Source organism: Gekko japonicus, unplaced genomic scaffold, assembly GCF_001447785.1.
Source record: "Gekko japonicus isolate JY-2015 unplaced genomic scaffold, Gekko_japonicus_V1.1 scaffold138, whole genome shotgun sequence".
Classification (NCBI taxonomy): Eukaryota; Metazoa; Chordata; class Lepidosauria; order Squamata; family Gekkonidae; genus Gekko; species Gekko japonicus.
This window is the reverse complement of record NW_015163096.1, coordinates 617,689-640,856: the sequence shown is the minus strand read 5'-3', so window position 1 is coordinate 640,856 and position 23,168 is coordinate 617,689. Positions and strand designations below refer to the sequence as shown.

The 23,168-nt window shown below is 40.1% G+C and overlaps 1 protein-coding gene across 2 annotated transcripts in view; it reads left to right on the top strand.

The window, feature by feature from the left end:
* The window catches only part of ANKRD12 (ankyrin repeat domain 12), a 63,725-nt gene that overhangs the window by 30,388 nt on the left and 10,169 nt on the right, over positions 1–23,168 (top strand). For both annotated transcript variants that reach the window (XM_015406605.1, XM_015406604.1), the window contains 5 exons: positions 746–888; positions 1,667–1,814; positions 5,464–10,049; positions 19,706–19,804; positions 21,653–21,796. In XM_015406605.1, coding sequence (XP_015262091.1) covers positions 746–888; positions 1,667–1,814; positions 5,464–10,049; positions 19,706–19,804; positions 21,653–21,796 — 5,120 coding nt within the window. The remainder of the gene's footprint in view (positions 1–745; positions 889–1,666; positions 1,815–5,463; positions 10,050–19,705; positions 19,805–21,652; positions 21,797–23,168) is intronic.

Genomic DNA, 23,168 nt, shown 5'->3' with positions numbered 1-23,168 from the left:
AGAATTGATTCCTGGGGTCAAAGGACTCATGTGGATTAACGGGTATATGGACTGGTAGGCTGCACTGAGGAGGCAGAAGAAGGAAAATTGACATCTCCTTCCTCTGTCAGCTTTGTCAACTTTCATTAGTACAGCCTTCTATTGACAGTTGCTGGATTTGTCCCATTATGTTGATTACTGTATAATAAATATGGTGAGAGATTATGGTAAACAAACATCACCTCCTGAGCATATGTAATACAAATCTTGAATGAGTATTTTAGTTTCTAAAACAAACTTATAGCTAACTCAGTAACATAGTGATTTCCTGATTAGTTTGTAGCCCTTAGAAACATGCCAAGCAGTAGCCTCTCTTGCTTATTAACTTGGGCCTGCCATGGTGTATGTCACAAGACCTCAACATTCACAGAACTGAAGTTGTTAATTGAAACCAAACCACTCAGCAGCACATTCTCTGTTGATATTTGAATTGCCTCTGTAGACACAAAAAATAGCTTCATATAAATAGAAGAATGAAAGTGTGGCTCAGTCTTTAGAAATGGGGTGAAAAGTAGTGTCATCTGTGAACTATTATTATCCTTGTTATGTTTTTAATGGTTAATAATTATTTTAAAATTAAAATTTCATAATAAAACATAGTAGCTCTGTGTTTTGCTGAATTTATATACTGTTTTGAAAGTTTGAAACGGATTACAGTATTGTGTTATTAAAATAAAAACCTAAAGCGTGTTTTCCTTTATAATAGGTTGGACACCTCTCCATGAAGCATGCAATGCTGGTTACTATGACGTCGCTAAGGTTTTGATAGCAGCAGGAGCAGATGTAAACACTCAAGGACTGGATGATGATACACCTCTCCATGATTCTGCAAGCAGTGGACACAGAAAAGTATGTACTTGTTCATCTAGCTTCCCACCCCCACCCTTCTTTAATAGGCCTAGCAATCAAAGCTAGCTAACCATAAACAGTATGCATATTCTTATGTGTCTTTGGAATGCATACTGTTTTACTTGCTTCCAAAAGTACTTTAGAGGTATTGTGGTTAAATTGGGGGGGGGGGGTTCCAAGAGTAAATGATGTAGAGTTTAGACTGATATTTTACCATATTTATTTAACATTATCAAAATACATTAGGATTTTTGGGTACCTTAAAAAATTAAGGATTAGATCCTACCAGTCTGTTCTTATGGGTATCTTTCTGATGCAAGGAATGTTTCACCAACTAAAGCAGGTCTTTTGTTGATAGAATGCTCCTTGTACTGGGGGAATGCACCATTGGAACGAATTTGTAGGATGAAGCCCATTCAGATTTGTTTAAGGCATAAGCTTTTATGGGCTAGAGTCCATTTATGAAGTGTATCATCTGTTGATACAGGATATAGGAAAAAACAAGTAGTGAGATTAAAAGATAATGAAATGTAGAGGGTTCTATCTGACTTTACTGTGCAAAGCTTTAAATGTATACAAGACACGCTCAGTGATCATTCACAAGGTAATATTAGGCTAGAACACAGTACTAGTATTCGGGAATCAAAGTGGGATAATAAATAGGCAAGTCCCTGACTGCAGAAGCCTACAATGTGTCTGTCAATCTGTTCATTTCCTGAGATTGTATTTGTAGAGCCAAAAACCACATAAAAGCAAATTTACATACCTGATGTTTCAGATTGTGAAGCTGCTGCTCCGACATGGTGGAAATCCATTTCAGGCAAATAAACATGGAGAGAGACCAGTTGATGTAGCAGACACAGAAGAATTGGAGCTATTATTGAAAAGAGAAGTTCCTATTTCTGATGATGAAGATGGTTGCTCAGGTCAGAAATCAACTTTTATTTGCATTTATGTAGCTAAATAGAGGCAGGTGAGAACAATGTTTTTTCTGCTTTGGGTCTCCATTGTGGAGAAAAGCTGGTTTAAAAACCTACATTAAATAAACACATCTCACAAATGTGTTAAGAGCCTGTTTAAGATATCCTGTCACAATTTAGAGCAGTGGTTTTTATTCTTTCCAGACTTGGACATAGTTTTAACTGCTAGGCAGTAGCATGGACCTACTTAAATTGTAAGCACATGAAATAAAATTATGTGACATCAGTATTACCTGACAGGAAGAAGTGAAGCCAGACTCAAACCTCACCAGCTTCAAGATCAAGACTGTGACCAGGGGTCCAAGAGAGCCAGGGACAGGCAATACAAGCTGACCTTCAGGAGGGATACCATACTGAGGAATAAGCTAAGGGTCATAGTCGTGGAGTAATCTACTGTGCCGCTGAGTGATCTCACCTTGCCATCCTTCTCAGCAGTGGTTCCTTTTTTAAAGAAGTAGAACCCTGTCTCTAGAAGCTCATGACCTATAAAGTGGGGCTCTGTGACCCACCTGAAGGACTGAATCCATGGACTGAAGATGATTTTTCTAGAGTAACTAAGAAACAGAACTGTGGCTAAAGCCATAAGGATAAGGCTAGTTGGTTTCCATTGTTTTGTTGAGCTTCATACGACAAAGTAAATAGACTACAATTTGAGGTTAAGTTGGAAGGCACAAAACTTTATTTTAAACTAAACCCTGGGGTTACTCAGGAGAGGTAGCAAATTTGTCCCAATGCCAGTGGTGTTCCATGCATATATTTATTTTCTTCCAGATAAGGGAATCACTGCCATTCATTACTATAAGGAAAAGTAAAATGCTTCACTGAAGACAGCATTGTGATGGGTGTAAAATCTTCCCACTGCTTTCATACTTGCAGCTTGGCCATCTCTCAAAGGGTCTCTGGGAAATGGGGGGAAACCAGTGCCTCTACTCCTATTGTGAAGGCAGATCCAGAGCTGCAAGAAAGGGACAGCACGTTTCTGATATACTTCCCACCGTATTGTCCCTTTTTCCACCCCAAATTCTTAGTTGTCATGATTAGAGATATAAAATTTCCAGAATTTTTGAAGCCATGGTGGGAAAACAGAAATTATGGGAAGAACCAAAATATATGCAATATTTGTTGCCCTATCAAACCTGAACTAATTTTACTGCTTTAACAACATAAATTGCATCATTTATAACTTAGTATGTAAAATTGCAATATTTTATGTATTTATGGTATTTAAAAGTTATAAATGCCTTAGTTTTATACAAGCAAAATTGCAAATATACCCAGGACTTGAGAAAACACTGCAAGCTGATGCACCCTATGCTATCTTACCACATGCACTTTAATTTTTGCTATCTGCAAGGTAGGGCAATAAGCTACTTGTTGCTATCCAGTCTGTGGGTAAATGTATCACATGGTTTGAGGGAGAGATGAAAAGGTCAACTACATCAGGTCAAAAGGACAAGAGAATGCATACAACTGTTGAAAAGCAATAAAAACCCTCATGAAGATTAGACGTCCTTGTGGGTGCAGAAATACATCTTGGATTTAAGAACTGTATATACAGTTTGCCCACCTTGTCTTTAAAAGCACTTTGCTCATTCTGAATGAGAGCATATATCATTAGAGTTTCTTTCAGTACTTCTCAAAATGTCCAATTTTCCATCAGAAAATCTGGGGGGTGGCCTCAGGAAAAAAGGGGGGACATTTCCCCCCAAATTTTTCTGTTTTCCCCCTGGTCCTTCACTTCTCCAGTCATGACTGACCTCTGCTCTGAGAATCATGAACATAACTTATTTGCTGTGCTCCCACATTCCTTTTCTCATTCTCCTCGTTCCTTTTCTTGTATGTGGATTGCAGTAGAAAGCTTCTTGGTTTTGGAATCTTGCAACTGAAAGTTTCCTGGTTTGGGGAACCCTCCAAACAAAACTTTAGTTTGCCATAATGTCCACTTTTAGAGACTCGGGCAAAGCTGTTTTAGACAGTGGAATAGGTTTGATGGAAGGATAAACAGGAGTGGTTTAAGTGTGTGGACTCTAATCTGGGAGAACCGGGTTTGATTCCCCACTCTTCCACTTGCAGCTGCTGGATGACCTTGGGCAAGTCATAGTTTTGTCAGAGCTGTCCTTGAAAAGGCAGTTCTTGAAAGAGCTCTCTCAGCCCCACCTTACCTCATGGGGTGTCTGTTGTGGGGTGGGGAAGGGCAAGGCGTTTGTAAGCCACTTTGAGACTCTGAGTGAAGGGCAAGGTATAAATCCAATCTCCTCTTCTTCTTTCTCCCTACCTTCTCCCTGTTCATCAAACTAGTATGAGTTTAACACAGTGCATTATGATGGTATGTATGCTGGGGGATTAAAATAAAGGCCTTGTTGAGGGTCGGCCAAGAACCAAAAGACTTGATGTGGTGAACATGGGGACTTTTATTCTGATGAGTACGTTTGATACCTCATTATTTAGTGACAGTTCTCAGTGGGTGACCTTTTTTTTTCACTTGCAGTTTTGATAGTGTGATGGGCTTGTTTTATTGGCTTGTGGTGTTTTATTGTTTTAATTGTGAGCTCCTCAGGCGGGTTCTGGAGAGGCCACATACAAATTTGCTAAGTAAATAGTTAACTTGTTTTTACATCGTGTATTGTCATATGTCTAGAACTATTTTTAAAATGGAAGAGTTTTACTATTTTCTCAATAGCAACTTGATTGCATTCATACAGCATCATATTCATTATATTTTTCTTGTGACTACACTATTATTGCACTGCAGTACTATCTCCTTCTGTCTTTTAATCTTTACCCCTTGTTGCTGTCTGTTGGGTTTTTGCTTTGTTTTAATTCTGTGTTACGGAGCAACAAAGAAGGTGTTCTAATATGTGACATCTTATACTTGAGCAATTCAGCTCAGTACTGTCATTATTGAGACTTTATTGTTTAAAATATTTATATAACATTTATATATGTTCAAGGTGGTTTATAGCATCATAAATGCATACACAAAACCATTTTAGAAACTAAACTCTAAAAGCTAGTCTCCAGCAAACTTGAAAGATAACAAGAATAAAAATGAGACAAACCAGCCAATAATGGCTTTGAAAATTTGGGAAGTTTGTTTTTAATATACACTTTGAATTCGGACGAGAAAGCCAGACTGTAAATAATGCCAATAAAAATAAATAGTAGCTACCAGAAGAAAACTCAGAAATCTCTGAGTTTATCATTTTTGTTAATGATTGATTGAAATCTGGGGGTCTTGTCAAGATAATAGAAAATTAGCAAGACGAGGCAGTTTTTTCCTCCTAAAATAAATCTAAACATATGGTATTTTTATTGCAATAAACTCAGAGTAATCCAGTAAATTTCTACAGCATCCCAATGCTCTTAAATATTATGTTCTATCTACCCTTGATAAAAGTAACTTTTTTGCCTCAAAATCTAAATCTCTTATGTTTTTTCTACATATTATGTTCCACAATCATTTGGACTAATAAAAATAAAAACAAGTACTTAAAGATGTATAAAACTTAAATATGGATTCTCTGCAATTGTCATAAATACTAAGAAAATTAATATTTAGCAGACAATAAACATGTTTCATTTTTTTTTATTTTAGACCTGGAAGAGACACCTTCTATAAATCCTTCTAGTATAGATGGGATTATGGATTCAGAGACAGAGAAAGAATCTGTAGCCAACGACAGCAAGCACCTCCCTAATAAGGCACCACTTTCATCTGCTCTTGATGAATATGAGTTTAAAGATGATGATGAAGATGAAGTTAAGAAAATGATTGATGACAGGCATATTCCCAGGAAGGATTTGAGAAAAGAAGATGAATCAGAAATAGACCAGAATAACTTATTTATGAACCAGGAAAAGATAGCATTTCCAAAATCATTCAAAAATAAAAAACAGAAGCCTTCCAGAGTTTTATACTCAAGTTCTGAAAGTTCAGATGAAGATATACTTCAAGACAAAAAGATCATCTCAGCTTCCTGTACTGTCACAGAAACTTCAAATTCTGATACAAAGGTAAAAAAAGAATATAGTTTCATTGAATATAAGCAGAAAGGAAAAGTGAAAAGAAAACTAAAAAATCAAAGCAAGAATAAGGAGAATCAACAACTAAAGCTGGAAAAAGAAAATTCCAGAGTAGCAAATCTGAGTGCTTCTGTATTAGAATCTTTAGACAAAACCAGAGAAGAGGAAAACTTTAGAAAGTCTTTCAGCCCAAAAGAAGATTCTTCATTGCACTTATTCCACATTAATGCTGGCAGATCTCCAAAGCATCCCTGTGGATTAATTGAAAAGCAGGCAATACCACTTAAACAAGAAAATGTTAAAACATGTTTATCCCCAGGAGGGTCTGAAGTATCATTGCAATCCGAACTAGTTCGGTATGATCAAAATACAGACTCTGAGTATTTACTGGAAAGTTCCAGTGGCAAACCCTACAAGCACAAAGACAAAAGTAAGCATCAAAAAGAAGTTATTTTAGAATTTGGTGAAAAATCTAGCCCTAAATTTAAAGAGGAAGATAATAGCCTACCCTTTGAAAGTTCTGAGAGTCTGATGAAAAAGATTGACAAGGAGGGAAAAACTCTTAAGAAGCATAAATTGAAACACAAAGAAAGAGAAAAGGACAAGCACAAAAAAGAGCAGGATGGGGAAAAAGAAAAACATAAACACAGGGAGAATTCTAAGGATGTTCAAAGGAACATTGAATTTGACAGAGAATTTTGGAAAGAGAATTTTTTTAAAAGTGATGAGGCAGAAGACATATCATGTATAGACCATGACTCTCAGCTCTCAGATAGGAAATCAAAGTTGGAAAAGGCTCTGCAGAAAGAAGAAAAATATGTAAAAGATAGAAACTTTCAAAAAGACAGAAACTTTAAAGAAGAGAAGGATAAAAATAAAAAAGAAAATGATAAAGATGAAAAAGTAAATGATATAAAAGAAGAAAAGGAAGGTATACCTATAGATAAAGAAACAGAATTGTTTACTTTAAGTATTAGGGATGGAACAACAGGTGTTTCTTTGGGAGAAAAAGAAGTAGACATTGAAAAACAGGAAAAAAATACAAAGGAACATAGAGAGAAACTAGAAAAACGAAATTCTGCCACTGAAAAAGTAGACAGAAAGAATTTAGACAAGGAGAAAAAAATGAAATATGAGCATAAGTCAGAAAAAGAGCCAAGTGAAAATTTAGAAAAGGCAAAAGAGAAGCCAACAGAAAAAACTCACAAAGAAAATGACAAATTAAAAAGCTTTAATGCTGTTAAGAAGTTTGATGACAAAGAAAAAAACAAAGAGAAGCTTGAAAAGAAGCATGACAAAGAAAAAAATGATAGGCACTTGTCTGAATGCAAAGAAAAAACATGTACTGAAAGGAAAGCAAAGGCTTCTGAAAAGGAAGGTGACTGTTCAAAGCTGGAAAAAGGCAAAAACAAAGAAAAGGAAACTGAAAAAAAAGAAAAATCCAGAGAGCGGGATAACTTAACAATTTCAAATATAAGACATATACCAGAAGAGAGGAGATGCAGTATTGAAAAAACATTGTCCTTGAAAGAAAAGCCAAAAGATGAATTGCTGAAAACTCCAGATGGAAAAGAGAAAGATAAAAAAGATAAAGATATAGACAGATATAAAGAACGTGACAAACATAAAGAGAAAATACATCAAAGTAGCTTAATTAAGCTAAAGCTTGAAACTGAAAAGCTTAAGTGTAAACCTGCACCAGCACCTAAAGATACTCGGCCTAAAGAAAAGAGATTATTAAATGATGATTTGATGCAGACAAGCTTTGAAAGAATGCTTAGCCTTAAAGATCTGGAAATTGAACAGTGGCATAGGAAACACAAAGAAAAAATAAAACAAAAAGAAAAAGAAAGATTAAAAAATCGTTCCTGTTCAGAACTTAACAAAATAAAAGATAAAGAAAAAATTAAACAATCACTTACTGAAACAAAAAACAAAGAGCTGATTCGTTCAAAAAGCTCAGAATTGTCAGATGCTTGTATGAAAGAAAAGCAACTGAAAGAGTCTACAAGTAATAGGTCCCAGTCTGTTGATGTAAAGAATGGTGCTGGTGGAAAACCGACGTTACTACTGGACAACAGTTTAAGTAGATCCCCAAGATCAGAAAGTGAAAAGATGGGCCTGACATCCAGATCTGTGTCCATGATTTCAGTAGCAAGCTCAGAGGATTCTTGCCATACTGTAGTGACTCCTCCAAGACCCATAACTGAATATGATTCAGACTTTATGCTTGAAGGATCGGATTCTCAAATGTCTTTCTCGCACTCACCCTTTTTACCTAGTGCCAAATCACCAGCTCATCATGAGACTGATAATTTACCAGAGTTGCCAGAGCGCAATAAAGCACCTTTTCAGAACAGGCTTCCACCAGCTTATGTTAGATCAACATCTGTTGAAGATGTTAAATTTGTTCTAAATGATTGCAAACCAGTTGTAGAAGTAAGAAGATGCAGTATGCCAGCTGTTTATGAATATACAAAGCAGTCCCGAATGACAGAAGAAAGTAACCACAGTGTTATGTCCTCAGTTCAGAGTCATAGTGGCTCTTCTCCTAAACATGAATCCCCATGCTGTAATTTGGTTGAAAAGGATTTCCAAAATGATACATCAGACTTGTATTCCAGTTCTGTGTCATCTCCAGCTCGAAATACTGATAGCAAGTTTGTTGCATCAGAAGCAGTTATTAAAAGTGCTACTCAATCAAGCCCATCAGGAGAAAGTAACATGGTTTTGGAGCAGGGTTGCCAGACTGCTATGACCCTATCAAGTAAATCATGGGATGTGCCTTTGGAAAGATATAATTTGTTAAACAGTGAGTGCAGCTGTTCAAATTTTGCTGGCTTTGAGCAAGATACAACTCTTCCAGCCATTCGTAATTCTGAAGACAAAATCTTGAAAGAACAGAAAAGTTCAGAACTTTTTCTTCATCATGCTGAAAACATAGCAAATCCTTTATCACATGAGGAAGCAGCATTTTTCTCTGTTCAGTCATCCTTCCCCTCTCAGAGTCAGCCAATCACAGAGACTCTTTATATGTCAAAGAATGCATCTTTACCCGATAGTAGCAGTCAAGAGCCTCTAGTTGTTAGACACGAACAAAGTGCCATTCAAGCTACCAGCTCAACCTTAGATGTAGACACTAATGGTAAAAAGAAGGTAGAAAAAGCTTTGTTTCTCTCAAACAATAAAAGGGCAGATGTGCTTATCACTGTGTATCCTGAATGTTTCTCTAAGGATACCTTACAAAATTTTGAAAAGGATTTTACTGCAAATGACCCTCGCCTGCACCTTAATGCTAGTTCATCTGTAGTCAGTAAACTCATTTATAAGACATCACAAACTGGTGAACTAGGTAGTAGCATGATTGACCTTCGGGTCCAAAGTGAAAAAGCTCATTCTGACAGTCTTTCATTATCTCATATGACTAGTAATAAAGATGACCTAGATCTCCAAGAGGCAAATGCCAAAGTGCTGAAAGGAATTACTAATGATTCTAATGGAAAACTTTTAAATATAGATAACAGAGAAAGCAGTGCAGCTGAAGAAAACTTGCAACAGTGCCTTTTGCCTTGTTTGGAAAGCCGTTCACAGTTAACTGCACATGAAGTCCATAAGTATAGTCCAACCATTAAGTCAGAAGTGGAAGACGCAATGGAAGACCATAAAACAGAACAATATGAAGTTCCTCAGAGAATTACAAGGAACAGAGCAAATATGCTTGCTAACCAGAGTAAGCAGAATCTTACTGGTTGCTCCCAGATACCAGAAAGGGATTCTGACTCTTCTGCTTCTACAAAAGGCAGGATCAGATTAACTGAGGAAGATGATGCTCAGACACACCATCCACGGAAAAGAAAGCTATCACGTGTTCCTCAACCCGTGCAAGTGAATCCATCTTTGATACAGGCTAAAGAAAAAACTCACCAAACTTTGGCGGCTATTGTAGATGCTCTAAAACTAGAAGAGATTCAGCCATACAGTTCAGAAAGAGCAAATCCATATTTTGAATACTTGCACATAAGGAAGAAAATAGAAGAGAAACGTAAATTACTGTGTAGCGTGATTCCTCAAGCACCTCAGTATTATGATGAATATGTGACCTTCAATGGATCGTACCTCTTAGATGGCAACCCCTTAAGCAAGATTTGCATTCCAACTGTAAGTGACCAAATACTTATAATAAATTTCAAAGTTCTTGATAAGCTCTTAAATGTCTGCATTTATATAATTATATTTTATCTTCTGTTAACTGTGTATGTTCACTTTTCAATTCCAGTAGTGCAATATATGTTCTTCGTGTAATATATGAGAGAAGGGAAAGGGTAGCCTTGCTGCAGGAGGGATACATGTACTTCAATTTCTGTCTTTTAACAAATGAGAAGCAAAGGCATGTAATATGACAGTAACAGTATAGAGAAAACACAAAAATTAAAGGGCAAAATATGTTATAATGGGCTACACTGTTGTATGGAATGTTCATGAATATTTTGACATCTGAGAGAATCTAACTGGTGACATTCTGGGTGATTTCCCACAAGTGCTGCTCCGCACTCACTCCTCCCTTTTGCCCCAATGGTACGTGTCAATTTCACACAAGCTGCTGCGCGCCCACATTTTGCCCCACAGCTTCGTGCGAATTTCCCTGCGTCTACTCAGTCTTCAAAAAACAGGATTGAGTAGACGCGGGGAAAATCGCATGAAGCTGTGAGACAAAATGCAGCTGCGCAGCCGCTTGTGTGAAATTGATACGTAACATCGGGCCAAAGAGAAAAGTGAGCGCGGAGCAGCGCTTGTGGGAAATCACCCTAAATGTTCACTAGAATCTTCTATGAGGCATAGTTTGGTTGGAATTAAATTGTATCAGAACCACTAGAGGCAGGAAGAGCTGTGTGGTCAAGACCTGGAAGATATCCCAGAATAAAAGGAAAGTTTGGGGCAAGGAGCCTAGAGAGAGAAATACAGATCAAGGGGGCAATTAAACAGTAATTCACATTTGCTTTGAACTAACCTGTCAATGATTTGGCTATTTCCAAGTAGGCAGACAAGGAGATGTTAAATCCTGAAAGCTATGGGTGAGGGAGCCAATTATGCATAGAGCAGCCAAATCTAGCGAGTATAGATATCCTAGAACGCTCCTGTATCTCAAAAGAAGGAAAAAATCCTCTAGGTGCTACTGCTTCTTATACCTTAGTACTATGATGGTATAAACTAAATTTGGGCTGCGGTCACACGGAGCATTAGCCACGCTACAGAGACGGAAGATAGGCGGATTTTCCGGGCACGATCACACCGCAACATCTGGGAAGCGTAGAGCTCCCGTGGCGAACCTGAGTCTTCCCGCTGAAGATGCGGAGTTAAAAACTAGTACCTCCGAGGTACTAGTTTCCGGAAACCGCGGGGCAAGGGCTGGCGTCTGATCGCGTTTTTGGTGGTGGCATCTGGCGCCCACCCATGTCCCTTCGCAAACAGGGTTTTTTCCCCCCAAGTCTCCACAAGATGCGCACAAGCACCCAACGGCGCATGCGCACAAAGAGAAAAGCGAAAGTGCCGTTTTGGCTTTTTAAAAAAATGACCCCGTTTGTCACGGCAGCGGCGCCTAGCCATTGCTGGTGTGATCGTGCCGCTTCTTTGCCGCGCTGCAGGATCGTCGTGTGATCGCCACCCTCGTTTATCCGCCAGCGCCGAGGGAAGGATCTGTGGTGTGCCGCCGGCGCGTCTGATCACGTAATCGCGGATCAAACTGCACCGGGGCAATTAGCCATGCCTCTCCCCCCCCCCCGCGATATCCGGCCCATGTGACTGGGGCCATAGTGAAATTCTCTTCCATTCTTAGTATGGGAATTTAACTAAGGTTTGGGCATTAAAAAGAGCAAGAGTCCAGTAGCACCTTAAAGACTAACAAAATATGGTAGTCACTTTTGTGAGTCACTTCTCACTTCGGACATAGAAATTCATGGAAGCAGCCATACCTGAAATGAATTGAAAGCCAAATGGTACCTGAATTTCACAAAACGTTACTGTGGTAGATAACAATCTCAACTCTAGACAGACTATAAGAGTGTTGTACTGAAGCAGTAGGTACTCGGCACCACATTGTCTTTTCCATTCCTCTTTCCACTTCATAGTTAGTGTCTGTTAGCTGTAGTGGCAACCTTAAGGTTATAACCCCTGCTACATTGATAAGCATGTCAGTCTCCTGAATAATTACATTGACAGTGGGAAGATGTACTTCTAGGATGATACTGGGCTATGTTTGAGGAATATGAGTTTTCATATGAGATTACCATATCTGTAGATGTATGTGAAAAGGTAGTTGCATGAAAGTGATGAGTAGAGACAGTTTCTCTAGGCATTCCTACCCCTTGCTATTACTAGATTTTCTTTGTGATCTCTGTGCAGTCCCACACTTGGGTTGGGCACCTACACACGATCCTGACCTCAGAAAATTCTATAGCTAGCCTCAGACGTTTTGGCACACTTTCTCCCCCACTCTGGGGAGTCAGGCATCAACTGTGCATGCTTGGAGCTGAAGAGAAAGCACCCTCCCACTCAGTTCCTTTTCAACCACCGTGTCGTCCACACCTCTTTGCCTTCTCTCTCTTCATGTGAGCTCCTCAACATTTTCCTCCATTTTTCCTCAGTACTTTGTTTTCAATTACTTCTCCTTTCTTCTCCAACTTTTTTTTACTATCCGTGAGTTCTCCTTCTACTTCAGTTACCCCCTCCCCACTGCCATTCACCCCCTTCATTGGGACTGTGGCATATGGAAGGGGCTTTTTTTTTTACAATATATTTTTATTAAGTTTTGCCTTTTTAACATTATAACATACATATACAAAGTGGTGTATTAATTTCATAACAGTTGTGAAACAGTCTTGTTACTGGACGCTACAATAAAGGATGATTAGATAACTACGTAGGTTGTAGCATGAATATACACAAGATATAATTATAAACTTCCAACTCTTAGCATTTATAACTATATTGAATAATAGATGCTGTAATATGCTTAATTAAGCCATGCTTAGTACTAATACTTATATACACGTTACCACAGATGTAAAGTGTCTATTTCTTTAGGGATATCATCAAATTGTTGTAAGTATTCCAATATAGGGAACCAGACAGCTATAAAAGAAGATTGGGCTGGAATCTTGTCAAGTCGCGTAAGGTTAACCTAGAGTTTAGCCATAATATACAAATCCCGCAATTTCTTGTGCCAAAGAGAAATTGTAGGTGTCATTGTTGTTTTCCAGTGGGTTGCAATGACAGTTTTGGCTGCAAATAGCAGGATGGAGACCCTCTTCACCACTGAAGGAGCAGAGTCCTGAGCTACGAAGGGGCTTTGTTTTTAAAGAATTGTCGTTGCTGCCTCTCAAAGCTCTCGTCAACTGACAGACACGACCTGTGCCTAGTTTGTCTGGGCGAGGAACACTGCGTGGATGTCTGCCTGCACTGTGCCAAATTCACCAAACAGGCCAGGAAAAGCAGGGCTGCTCACCTGTGCACACCCCTGCTTGAGGCTTCTCTCTGTCCAGCAATGCCCTCAACTGCTTAGGTCCAGGTCATACTGCCTCCCCCGCCTCTAAGCAGAGATTCGGGGGTATCAGAAGACTCAGCGTCTTTAACGGCAAAAAAACACTCAAAAGATAAGTCTTCAAAGTGGTCTTTGTGATCAAGCTGTCAGGATCCACAGCAAAACAATGAAGTACACGCTTCCAGGAAGGTTTTACTTTTATTGAAAAGCCATAGATGCAGTAACATGAACACTGTTAGGAATGGTGGACTACCTATGCGCATAATAGGATATAGGGCATTCGTATGCCCCCCCCCAAGCAATACCCAATTAGATGGAGTCCTGCGCGCAGGAGATGGCAAGGCTGTCTAACGGGCACAAAGCTGGGAACAAAGAAGCTCCCACGAAAGGTAGACCACAATCTCCTCCAGTAACTTTTTACAAATCAGCGTTGCAGCTGAGAAGCAATTAAGCGCATGGGAAGGAATGCAAAGCAATTAGAAGGCCTCTCCACATTCATGGCAGCTTAGCTGACACAAGCCCCTTAGGCCTGAAAATCAAGAAATTGAAGCAGGCCCTGGCTTCAACTTCAACACCAGTCAAGCCTCTCATTATATTGGGTCTCTCAACTTCAGCACCTGTTGCCCGTCCAGCCGATCCACCCTTGGCATGCATCTGCTGCAGTGACTTCGATCATGACTGCCTCTACCATCTTGGTTCCGGTCAAATCTTCACCTCCAACTGACCACCTACCACCACACCAGCAGAGAATCACTCTCTCCTCCAGATCTCCATCAACATACAGCTACTCTGTGTCGGGTGAAGCTGTGCCTGAAGTGGGCCGTCACCAACCTAGTTGGTCTGTCTCTAGGGATTCCCATCACTGCTCTCAGAGTCGATCCTGTGGCATGCACCATCGTTACATTCCAGTCTCCACCTCTCCTTTTCACCACGGACCCCATGGAAATGACAGAGAATGTTACTCCTTAGGTTTGAGATCCCTGTTGAGCCATCGTCTTGCTCCTGGTACTGACCCAGTCCCCCCTATCATGATCGAAGCTGTTCTCATTCAAGATCCTCTCAGCATTCCACAGGGAGTCTACTCTCTGTATCAACACCAATGCTCTCCGTTGTATGTCTCTGCCTACTACACCTCTCCATCTCAGTACCTTCAAGCCATCTGGGCTCAACACCTGTCCGGATCAACAGCTCCTCTTCCTACCAGCTACTCTGCTGGTCAGCCACTTCATTCACACCATTCAGATCCTACCCAACCTGGATCTTTGGTACCAAACCCAACATCATTTGTTCCTGTTGGTCATTCTGCTGAGCCTGTTGGTGTGCCAGTCCCACCTCCATTATTGGAAGGTCTCCAGTCATCTTCTTCTGAACCATCTGCTACCGAGACAGATGACACCAACTCTGACAAGGAGGAACCAGTCCACACCAGCCCCAGCTCTGAAGTCGTTCACCAGGGATCTCTGTCTCCCATGGAGGGCTCAAAAGCCTACCTTGATCTCATAAAATGGATCCAAGTCCACATGGCTACCAACACTCCAAAAGTGACTGATGTTGTACACAAACTCATACAAGCTGATTTGTCTCTGGCAGTGATTCTACCTATGTTGCCAGTCCATCTTGAAGGGCTGAAATACAAGCCTGCTTCTGTCACTGCGGCCTCCAAGAGACACGATGCTCTCTCTGAGGTTCAGCAAAATGATGCCAAGTTTCTCTTCTCACATCCAGCACCAATAGTCCACTCATCGGCTAAGACAAAACAAGCTCACCATGCTGCTCCCCTGGACAGAGAGAAAAGAAAAATTGATTCCCTGGCCAGGGAAGTCTATTCTTTATTGAGCCTGGTATCTCAAATGCACAACTACCTGTCCTATATGGCCACTTACAACATTCTCCTCGCCAGTCAGATTTTTCCTGCAGCCCAAGCACTCCAGTTGGGCTCCCAGCAAACAGTGTCTTCCTCGGTGTCAGAATTATGTAAAGTTTCCAAACAACAGATCAACATCTTAAAGCACACAGTGTCCTGCTCCCCGAAAACCACAACTACAGCCATTGCTTTGCACTGACACACCTGGTTGAAATCCACATTGTTCCAGCCAGATATTAAGACCAAGATAGAGGACCTTCCTTTTGATGGAGGAGGTCTCTTCCACGCCTCAATGGATGAGATCCTCGCTGCAGTGGATGGTAGTAGAAAACGGGCCAGGAATCTTGACATCTCCCAATCTTCCACCCACCAGCAGTACAAACCCAAATAATGGAAGACAAGCTATCCCAAACATCAATGCTTGCCCCAATCGCAAGACTCATGGAGGAGAAAGTCCCTGCCTTGTAAACAAGGCTACCTCCATCTAAAGATCAGCTCAGCCACCAAAATGACCTCTTTGACTTTTACCACCTCAGTGTTTTTCCTCACCCCCCACCCCACCTGTGGGCACCAGGGTGCATCCTTTCTTGTCAACTTGGGAAGCTATCACCATGGACACTTGGGTCCTCACCATCATACAGGTGGGGTACGTAATAGAATTCAAGTGTCTCCCACACATACCCCATTTCGTGGCCACTCCTCTGTCCCATTTCCTCCTGGTTGAAGTTCACAGCCTCCTATTCAAGGGAGCCATTGAAGAAGTACCTGTGACCATGCAACATCAAGGGGTTTACTCCAGGTACTTTATAGTCGCAGAACTCTGCCTCTGTGTCAGTCTCATCAAGTCATCTGTGCAGCCCATGCAGGTCCTCTAATTCATAAGTGCCAGGCTCCACACCATCAACCAGCAGGCCTACTATCCGGAGGACAGGGCCTCCACTCTGCAATCTATGGCACAGGCTTTCCTGACAAGACCACCTCAATCTGTGAGATTTCATCCAACAGTTTCTGGGCCTCATGGCCTCTACCATGTTTGTGGTCCCATTTGCACGTCTCCAAATGAGACCTCTCCAATTGTGATTTCTCTGATACTTCAGACCTTATCACCAGTCACAATCCATTATGCTCGCCATTCCCCCGAGCTTCCTTTCGATACTCACGTGGTGGATGTCTCTCAATAACCTGCTAACGGGCATGCCCTTTCAGTAGTGCCCTCCGGATGCCTTGCTCTGGGGTTGGAAAGCCCATTGCGAGAACAATCACGCCCACGGACATTAGTCTGCAGAAGAAGCACATCTGGACATAAACTGACTCTAAACAAGCTTCACTGGCAGAAGTATTTTCCTATCTTGTTTCCCTGCAGGAGTCAGACTTGGGCTCCTCCTCTCTGAAAGTATACTTAGCTGCCATCTCCATTAACCACGACTTCATTGATGGCAACACACTTTTCTCCACTGACTTAAAAGTCCTTTCTCAAAGGGATGCTACAACTCCATCCCCTGTGAAAAACTCTAGTCCCAAAATGTAGCCTGTAATTAGTGCTGGTAAAACTTATGAAATAAGCCTTTTGAGCCACTGGCAACAATTGACCTCCACCTAACTTGGAAGACTGCCTTTCTAGTAGCAATCACTTTAGTCAAGAGAGCGAATAACCTCTGCGCCTTCCAGGTGGATGCTTCCTATACAATTTTTCACAAGGACAAGGTCATGCTTTTTACCTAAGGTAGTTTCTTCCTTCCACTTATGTTCCAGATGATGGCTAGTGAGCACTTTCTTTCTACTTATTGAGAACTTGGCCATTCCAAAAGGACCCACACCTTTTTGTAACCTATGAGGAACCTAGAAAGGGTCATAAGGTTTCTCCCCAAAGACTGGCTAAGTGGGTTATGGCCATTCTCTCCCTATGTTACGAATTAGCGAGACAACCACTGCCTACCCATTTTTGGGCCCACTCCATGAGGGCCACATTGACCTCTGCAGCCTTTGTGGGAGGCGCTTCCATTGATGACATCTGTGCAGCTGCTATGTGGATCTCTCCATTGACCTTCGTGTCGCATTACGCCTTAGATGTCAGGGCTTGCCGGGATGCCTCGTTTGACCAGACGGTTCTGAGGTCCATCTTTCACTGATGTTCCTTTTTGCCCCCGTTTCTCAGGTAGGCCTGTAACAGGTAACAGTGCTTTTTAGGCATGTTTTTTCTTCTTCTTTTCAGCCATCTGCCAGCACCCTCCTTCCTATTTTTCTTGCTTAGCTCGCTAATCACACAAGTGTGGGACTGCACAGAGACCACATAGAAGATAAACAGGTTGCTTACCTGTAACTGATTATCTTCAAGTGGTCATCTGTGCAGTGACACTGCTGGCATCTCTGTCACTTACCTTGAGTTGATGAGACTTACCAGTGGTGGTTTGAAGGAACTGAGTGGAAAGGCACTTTCTCCTCAGCTCCAGGCATGGACAGTCGATGCCTGCTCCCCAGACCGGTAGAGAAAGTGTGTCAAAACCTTTGAGGGTTAGCTCTAGAATTTTCTGAGGTTGGGATTGTGTGCAGGTGGCCTACCCAAGTGTGGGGCTGCACAGATGACTGCTCAAAAATCATCAGTTACAGGTAAGCAAGCAACCTGTTGTTGTTGTTTTTTTAATTATGATTATGTCAGTCCTTCAAAGGGATGAAATAAGTTGAAGGGCCCTGGAGTCTTAATCAAAATACACAATATAATCAAACCTGATGTAACTTTAATAAAAACATGAATTTACCTGGTACTTAGCAGAGCTTCAGAAATATTTGTAGTTAACATTGGTCTCACACCTTCCACAAGTCCTTTGTCATTGCATTGTTGTACAGAGTTTTTAAGCCAGATCTCAGTTGTAGTGCATCACTTCGTCCACTGCAACACACTGACTTTCAAATATATCCAAATCCATCCAAATCCTGTGTGCTCCACCAGAATAATTCACCATGATGGAGTGGAAGTGGGGGAATGCAGTATATGTGAAATTCTGCATTTCCCGCTCACCCTCTCTAGCACAGATCTGTAACCACTTAAAGGTGAGAGTGGCTCTGGATATATGAATGTGATTGTAAAGACACTGATAATAAGTATTTCATTTCATTTGAGTTCAATTATTATGAATTGGATTCATAATAAAAAAGAGCAACTTAGGTGTTACATAGAACTCTTAAATGTCCACTTATTTATGCACTGTTTAAGAAAAGTCTTGATTAGTAGGTAAATATTAATTCTCTTCTTTTACTGATTGTTATACTGCTTGTCTTAGTTTTAAAAGGTTGTTTGGGGATCAGTGAATTCTCAGGAAAATTTTCTGTCGGATCATTCATTAGTTTAGAATTGTTAGCTTTAGACTGGTGTTCCATTGGCTTTTATGTAGGTTTCATCCCTGATCCCATGAAGATCTCTAAGAACCAATTCACATATTATTAAGTTTACATGTCCCCCAAATGAAGTTTGTACAGATGTGTTCTGGGAGTTCCCACCTGGGAGCTTAATTCCCAGGCATGTGCAAAACTATGGAATAGAAAGGAAAGAGGCTTCAGCCTTCCCTCCCCACCATTTCCTCTGACCTAAAATGGCCTTGGGGAAACCAGTATTTCCCCACTGGTTGGGGAGAGGGGAGGCTGAAGCCTCTTTTCCTTGCATTCCATGGTCTTGTGCATGCGCCTGGAAATTAGCTCCCAGCACGGACCTCCAGTGCAACTCTGACCCAAAGTCCTCATGGAATTCATATGTCCACCATGTGGGCTTTGAGTTGGTCCTGGGTCAGGTTGTATAATTGTACAGCAGATCTTAAAAGGAGTTTAACATTTTAAAGCCACATTATCCTTGTACAAAGTGAGCATTGTTATGCTTTGATAAATTCTATTCAGCAGCATATTAACTTCCTTCACATTATTTTTTGTTTAACAAGGTAAAGCTGATTTGGATTATGTTAATTTATAAGCTACAATAGTAATGCTGGTGTAAGAGCATCTAATGTTACTCATTCAGAATTCATGTCATACCATCTGTGCACAAACAACATTCAAATAGTTCTTTGCCTGAGTACGATACTTCAGTAATGCTGCTATTCAAAAAGTGTTGAACAGAAATCCCAATGTGTATCTATTTGGACTACATATAAACTTTTTAACAAAAGGGTCTGTTAGAAATCACTTTCAAATACATTGGGTTGTGGCCAAAAGTGCTGTTCCAATCATGCAACAACATCTGCGCAGGCAGAATGGCAATTCTGTTGGCGGAGGAGGGTAGGGTAGGTTCTAGTATTTCAAGACTTATGAATGTAGTCATTCTTTTAAGCATTGGTGTTCAACCAGAGAAAATGTAATTATATTTTTGCTCATATCCATGTACAGTATCTGTCTTATCAAAATGTTTCATGGCTATTCCTTCCACAGATCACACCACCTCCTTCACTGTCAGATCCACTTAAAGAGCTCTTTCGACAACAAGAAGTTGTAAGGATGAAACTTCGTTTACAACACAGTATTGAGAGGGTAAGGCTACTACAAAACCTTGATTTGTAGAATTGACTTTGTCTACTTCAAAGTAAAGATTGAGAAGTTCCACTTCTAAAGGTTTATAATCTTAAAGAGGAAGAAGGGATGAAAGAAGATATTACATATTGAAATGATAAGCAAATGAAACAGTTTCGCATTTGCCAGCATGGTAGAATTAACTTTGTATTGTAATAAGAGGTTAAAGAATCTAAACCTTGAAAACTACAAGCCTAATTACCAACTATGTAAACCATCACAGTGTACAAACTAGAAAGTATACTGAAGTGAGCTAAAATCCACAGAACATTTCAGAGGATATGGTGTACAGAAAAAAATGAAAAACAATTGTATACTTTAAGGTTTATATTGAACCAGTTTTGAGCCATTACAGTACATAAGAACATAAGAGAAGCCAATGTTGGATCAGGCCAATGGCCCATCCAGTCCAACACTCTGTCACACAGTGGCCAAAAGTGTTCAGAAGTGAAATCACCAGGCACAGGATAAATATGCACATAAGACCTTTAAAGTGCAATCACTAGCCCAGTGATTATAAAATAAACTTATGGTCCAAAAATTTCCTTCTTTGATTGTGTTCCCACAGTATTCACAAGTAAAAATGGTCCTTATTGAATCTATACTTTGTATATATTTCTGATTGTGTTTATGTGAATATAATTATTAACCATCTTGCCACATATGTATGACCTCCGAGGAAGGCCTATTTGGCCAAAACGCGTAAGGTCAACTTTTTAAGCCCTTGATATTATTATGTTTTATATACATTGGTTGTAATTGGGCCAAAAATACCAGGTGCCATCAGGAGGTCCACCAGTGGGGCCAGGACACAAGAATCCCTCCCACTGTTGCCCCCCCCCCAAGCACCAAGAATACAGAACATCACTTGCCCCAGACCAAGAGTTCCTGTCTATACCTTGTGCCTAATGCACCTCTGCTCCATATGTTTATCCATAGAATCACATTAATGAATGGTTCATAGTATTTAAGTTATTTAGAATTAATGTTGCATGGAATTCATGTTGTTCTGTTGTCAGTAGGAACAGGAATTGGTGGATTCTGAGTGTTTGTGCTTCTTGTTATTTAAATAGTTCTGTCTTGTGCCTTATTTGCTTTTCATGGTGTCAGTGACATAACGGGATGGCTGGCAGTAAAGAAGCTGTGTGGAAATTGCATCTGTCAGTATAAGGCACATTTATTTGGGGGCTCTTTTGGTTACCTTCAGCAGATATTGAGGCTCAGGTAGTCTAAAAATGTATCCATAATTCCAAATGGTTGATATTACAATGACTTCTGACTTAATTCTAATCCTCAAAGTATCCAGCTGTGAAAAGCCCATTTTAATTCCGTGTGATCTGTATTAGTAGAGCATTTACATCAAACTTCTTGACACTTGCAAACAAACACATATTTTTACTTCTTTGTATCTGATTTGACATGTCATGAAAATCTGCACAGGAATTTAGCAAAAATACTTGAGACCCTTTATAAAAAGAAGATTTCCAAAACTGTGTCTCTTGAACAAATTAATATTTGAGACTGCTATATTTGAAACATTCATTACTTAAAATACTAAATACCCTTTAATTTTTAATTCAAGAAATTTAGTCTCTGTTCTAAATATTTGAAAATGTTATTTCCTGAAGCAAAATCTCTCAGAATTTTCTATATAAAATTTATTGAATTGTGCCATGCTTTATTACCAATTCATAGATTCCTTCTCCAAAATCAGTAAACATACTTCAGGAGGGTGAGACTGGGTGAGCAAATGGTTGTGTTAATTAGATAATATTTAAGTCTACATGTTTGTTTGTTTGGTTTACCTAGGAAAAGCTTATTGTTTCCAACGAGCAAGAAGTTCTGCGTGTCCATTATCGAGCTGCAAGAACTCTAGCTAATCAGACTTTGCCATTCAGTGCATGCACAGTACTGTTGGATGCTGAAGTGTACAATGTGCCCGTGGACACCCAAGTAAGAAAGGGCTGGGAGTAAGCCCCATTGAGTAGCCCTGAGTAAGATTCTGAGTAGACTAGTATACAATTGCTCTGTTAGTCACTGTTCTTCAATTCATTATGTGACAGTTTTGGATAAATGTCAGATTAAGATTTGTCCCTATTTATTTGGAATTACCACCTTTCTGTTTAAAATTTCTGTTTTTTCTCTTTTAAAAAGTGGTAAGCAAAAAATAAACAGCCCAATAAAGTTCACCACGTGCAGAATTTATTCATAGAAAATTTCTTCAAATAGAACCCTGTGTGTCCTTCACTCCACTTGTGTGTTTTTGTGCGCACATGCATGGACACATAGGCAGTATAGCAGGCAGGTAGAATGTCTGTGTATCTGTACCTCATATCCCCATCCAGTCTTCCCCTTCTAAAACATGAGTAACTTGTATCAAACAGAGGTGGAAAGTGAATGGGGATGTGGGAAGCATGTACACAAAGCCACTGCTTCTTGTAATTTCTTCTGTATTGCTCGTGTTTACTATGTATTCTTAATCCTGCCTTGACTTGGGTGGCCTGGCTAGCTGATCTCATTGTATCTCAGAAGTTAAGCAATGTTGGCCCTGGTTAATACTTGGATGGGAGACAACCAAGGAAGTCCAAGATTCCTACACAGAGGCAGGCCATAGCAAACCATCTGTGTTTGTCTCTTTCCTTTAAAACACTATGGGGTTGCCATACATCAGCTACAATTTGACAGCACTTTCTACCACATTTTGAATCCCAACTTTCTATGTCAACTCAAAACAGTTTACAATATATTTCCCCAAAGCCAAGAAAATATACTCCCCCCAAAAAAAATCACAGAAGAGCACATTTTAACAACCGCCTGCCTGAAAAACCTTTAATGCAAACCAGCTCACTTGCTAAACTGACAGAGGTGATCTTGGACCTGGTATTGGAAACCATGCTTGGGGGCCTTCTTGGATCATGTTCAGGACTTCATGGCCTCCATGGCAACCATACAATGGTACCTCATTGTATTGGGCTTTACACATATATAGGGGCAAGTACTCATTTACCTTTCTGTGCCAAACAGAAAACTGGTCATCTAGCTAGCAGAATTGAATTGATGCTGTTGTCATGGTCAGACTATGGTCTATTTAAGATTTAGTATGATGTATCTTTCTCCCTTTGAAAAAAGATTATGCTGGTGCATCCTTTGAGACTTATGGATCCCATGAGATTCTAGAATGCTTTGGGGAATTTGAGAAACTAGAATAGTACTTGTTGTTGCAGTAGCATGGATTATTTTGCATTGCTCACTCTGACTGATGTAGTTGGGTTGCTTTGTATTATGAAGGCTACCATTTGCAAATAAAATCTTTGTTGATTTCAGT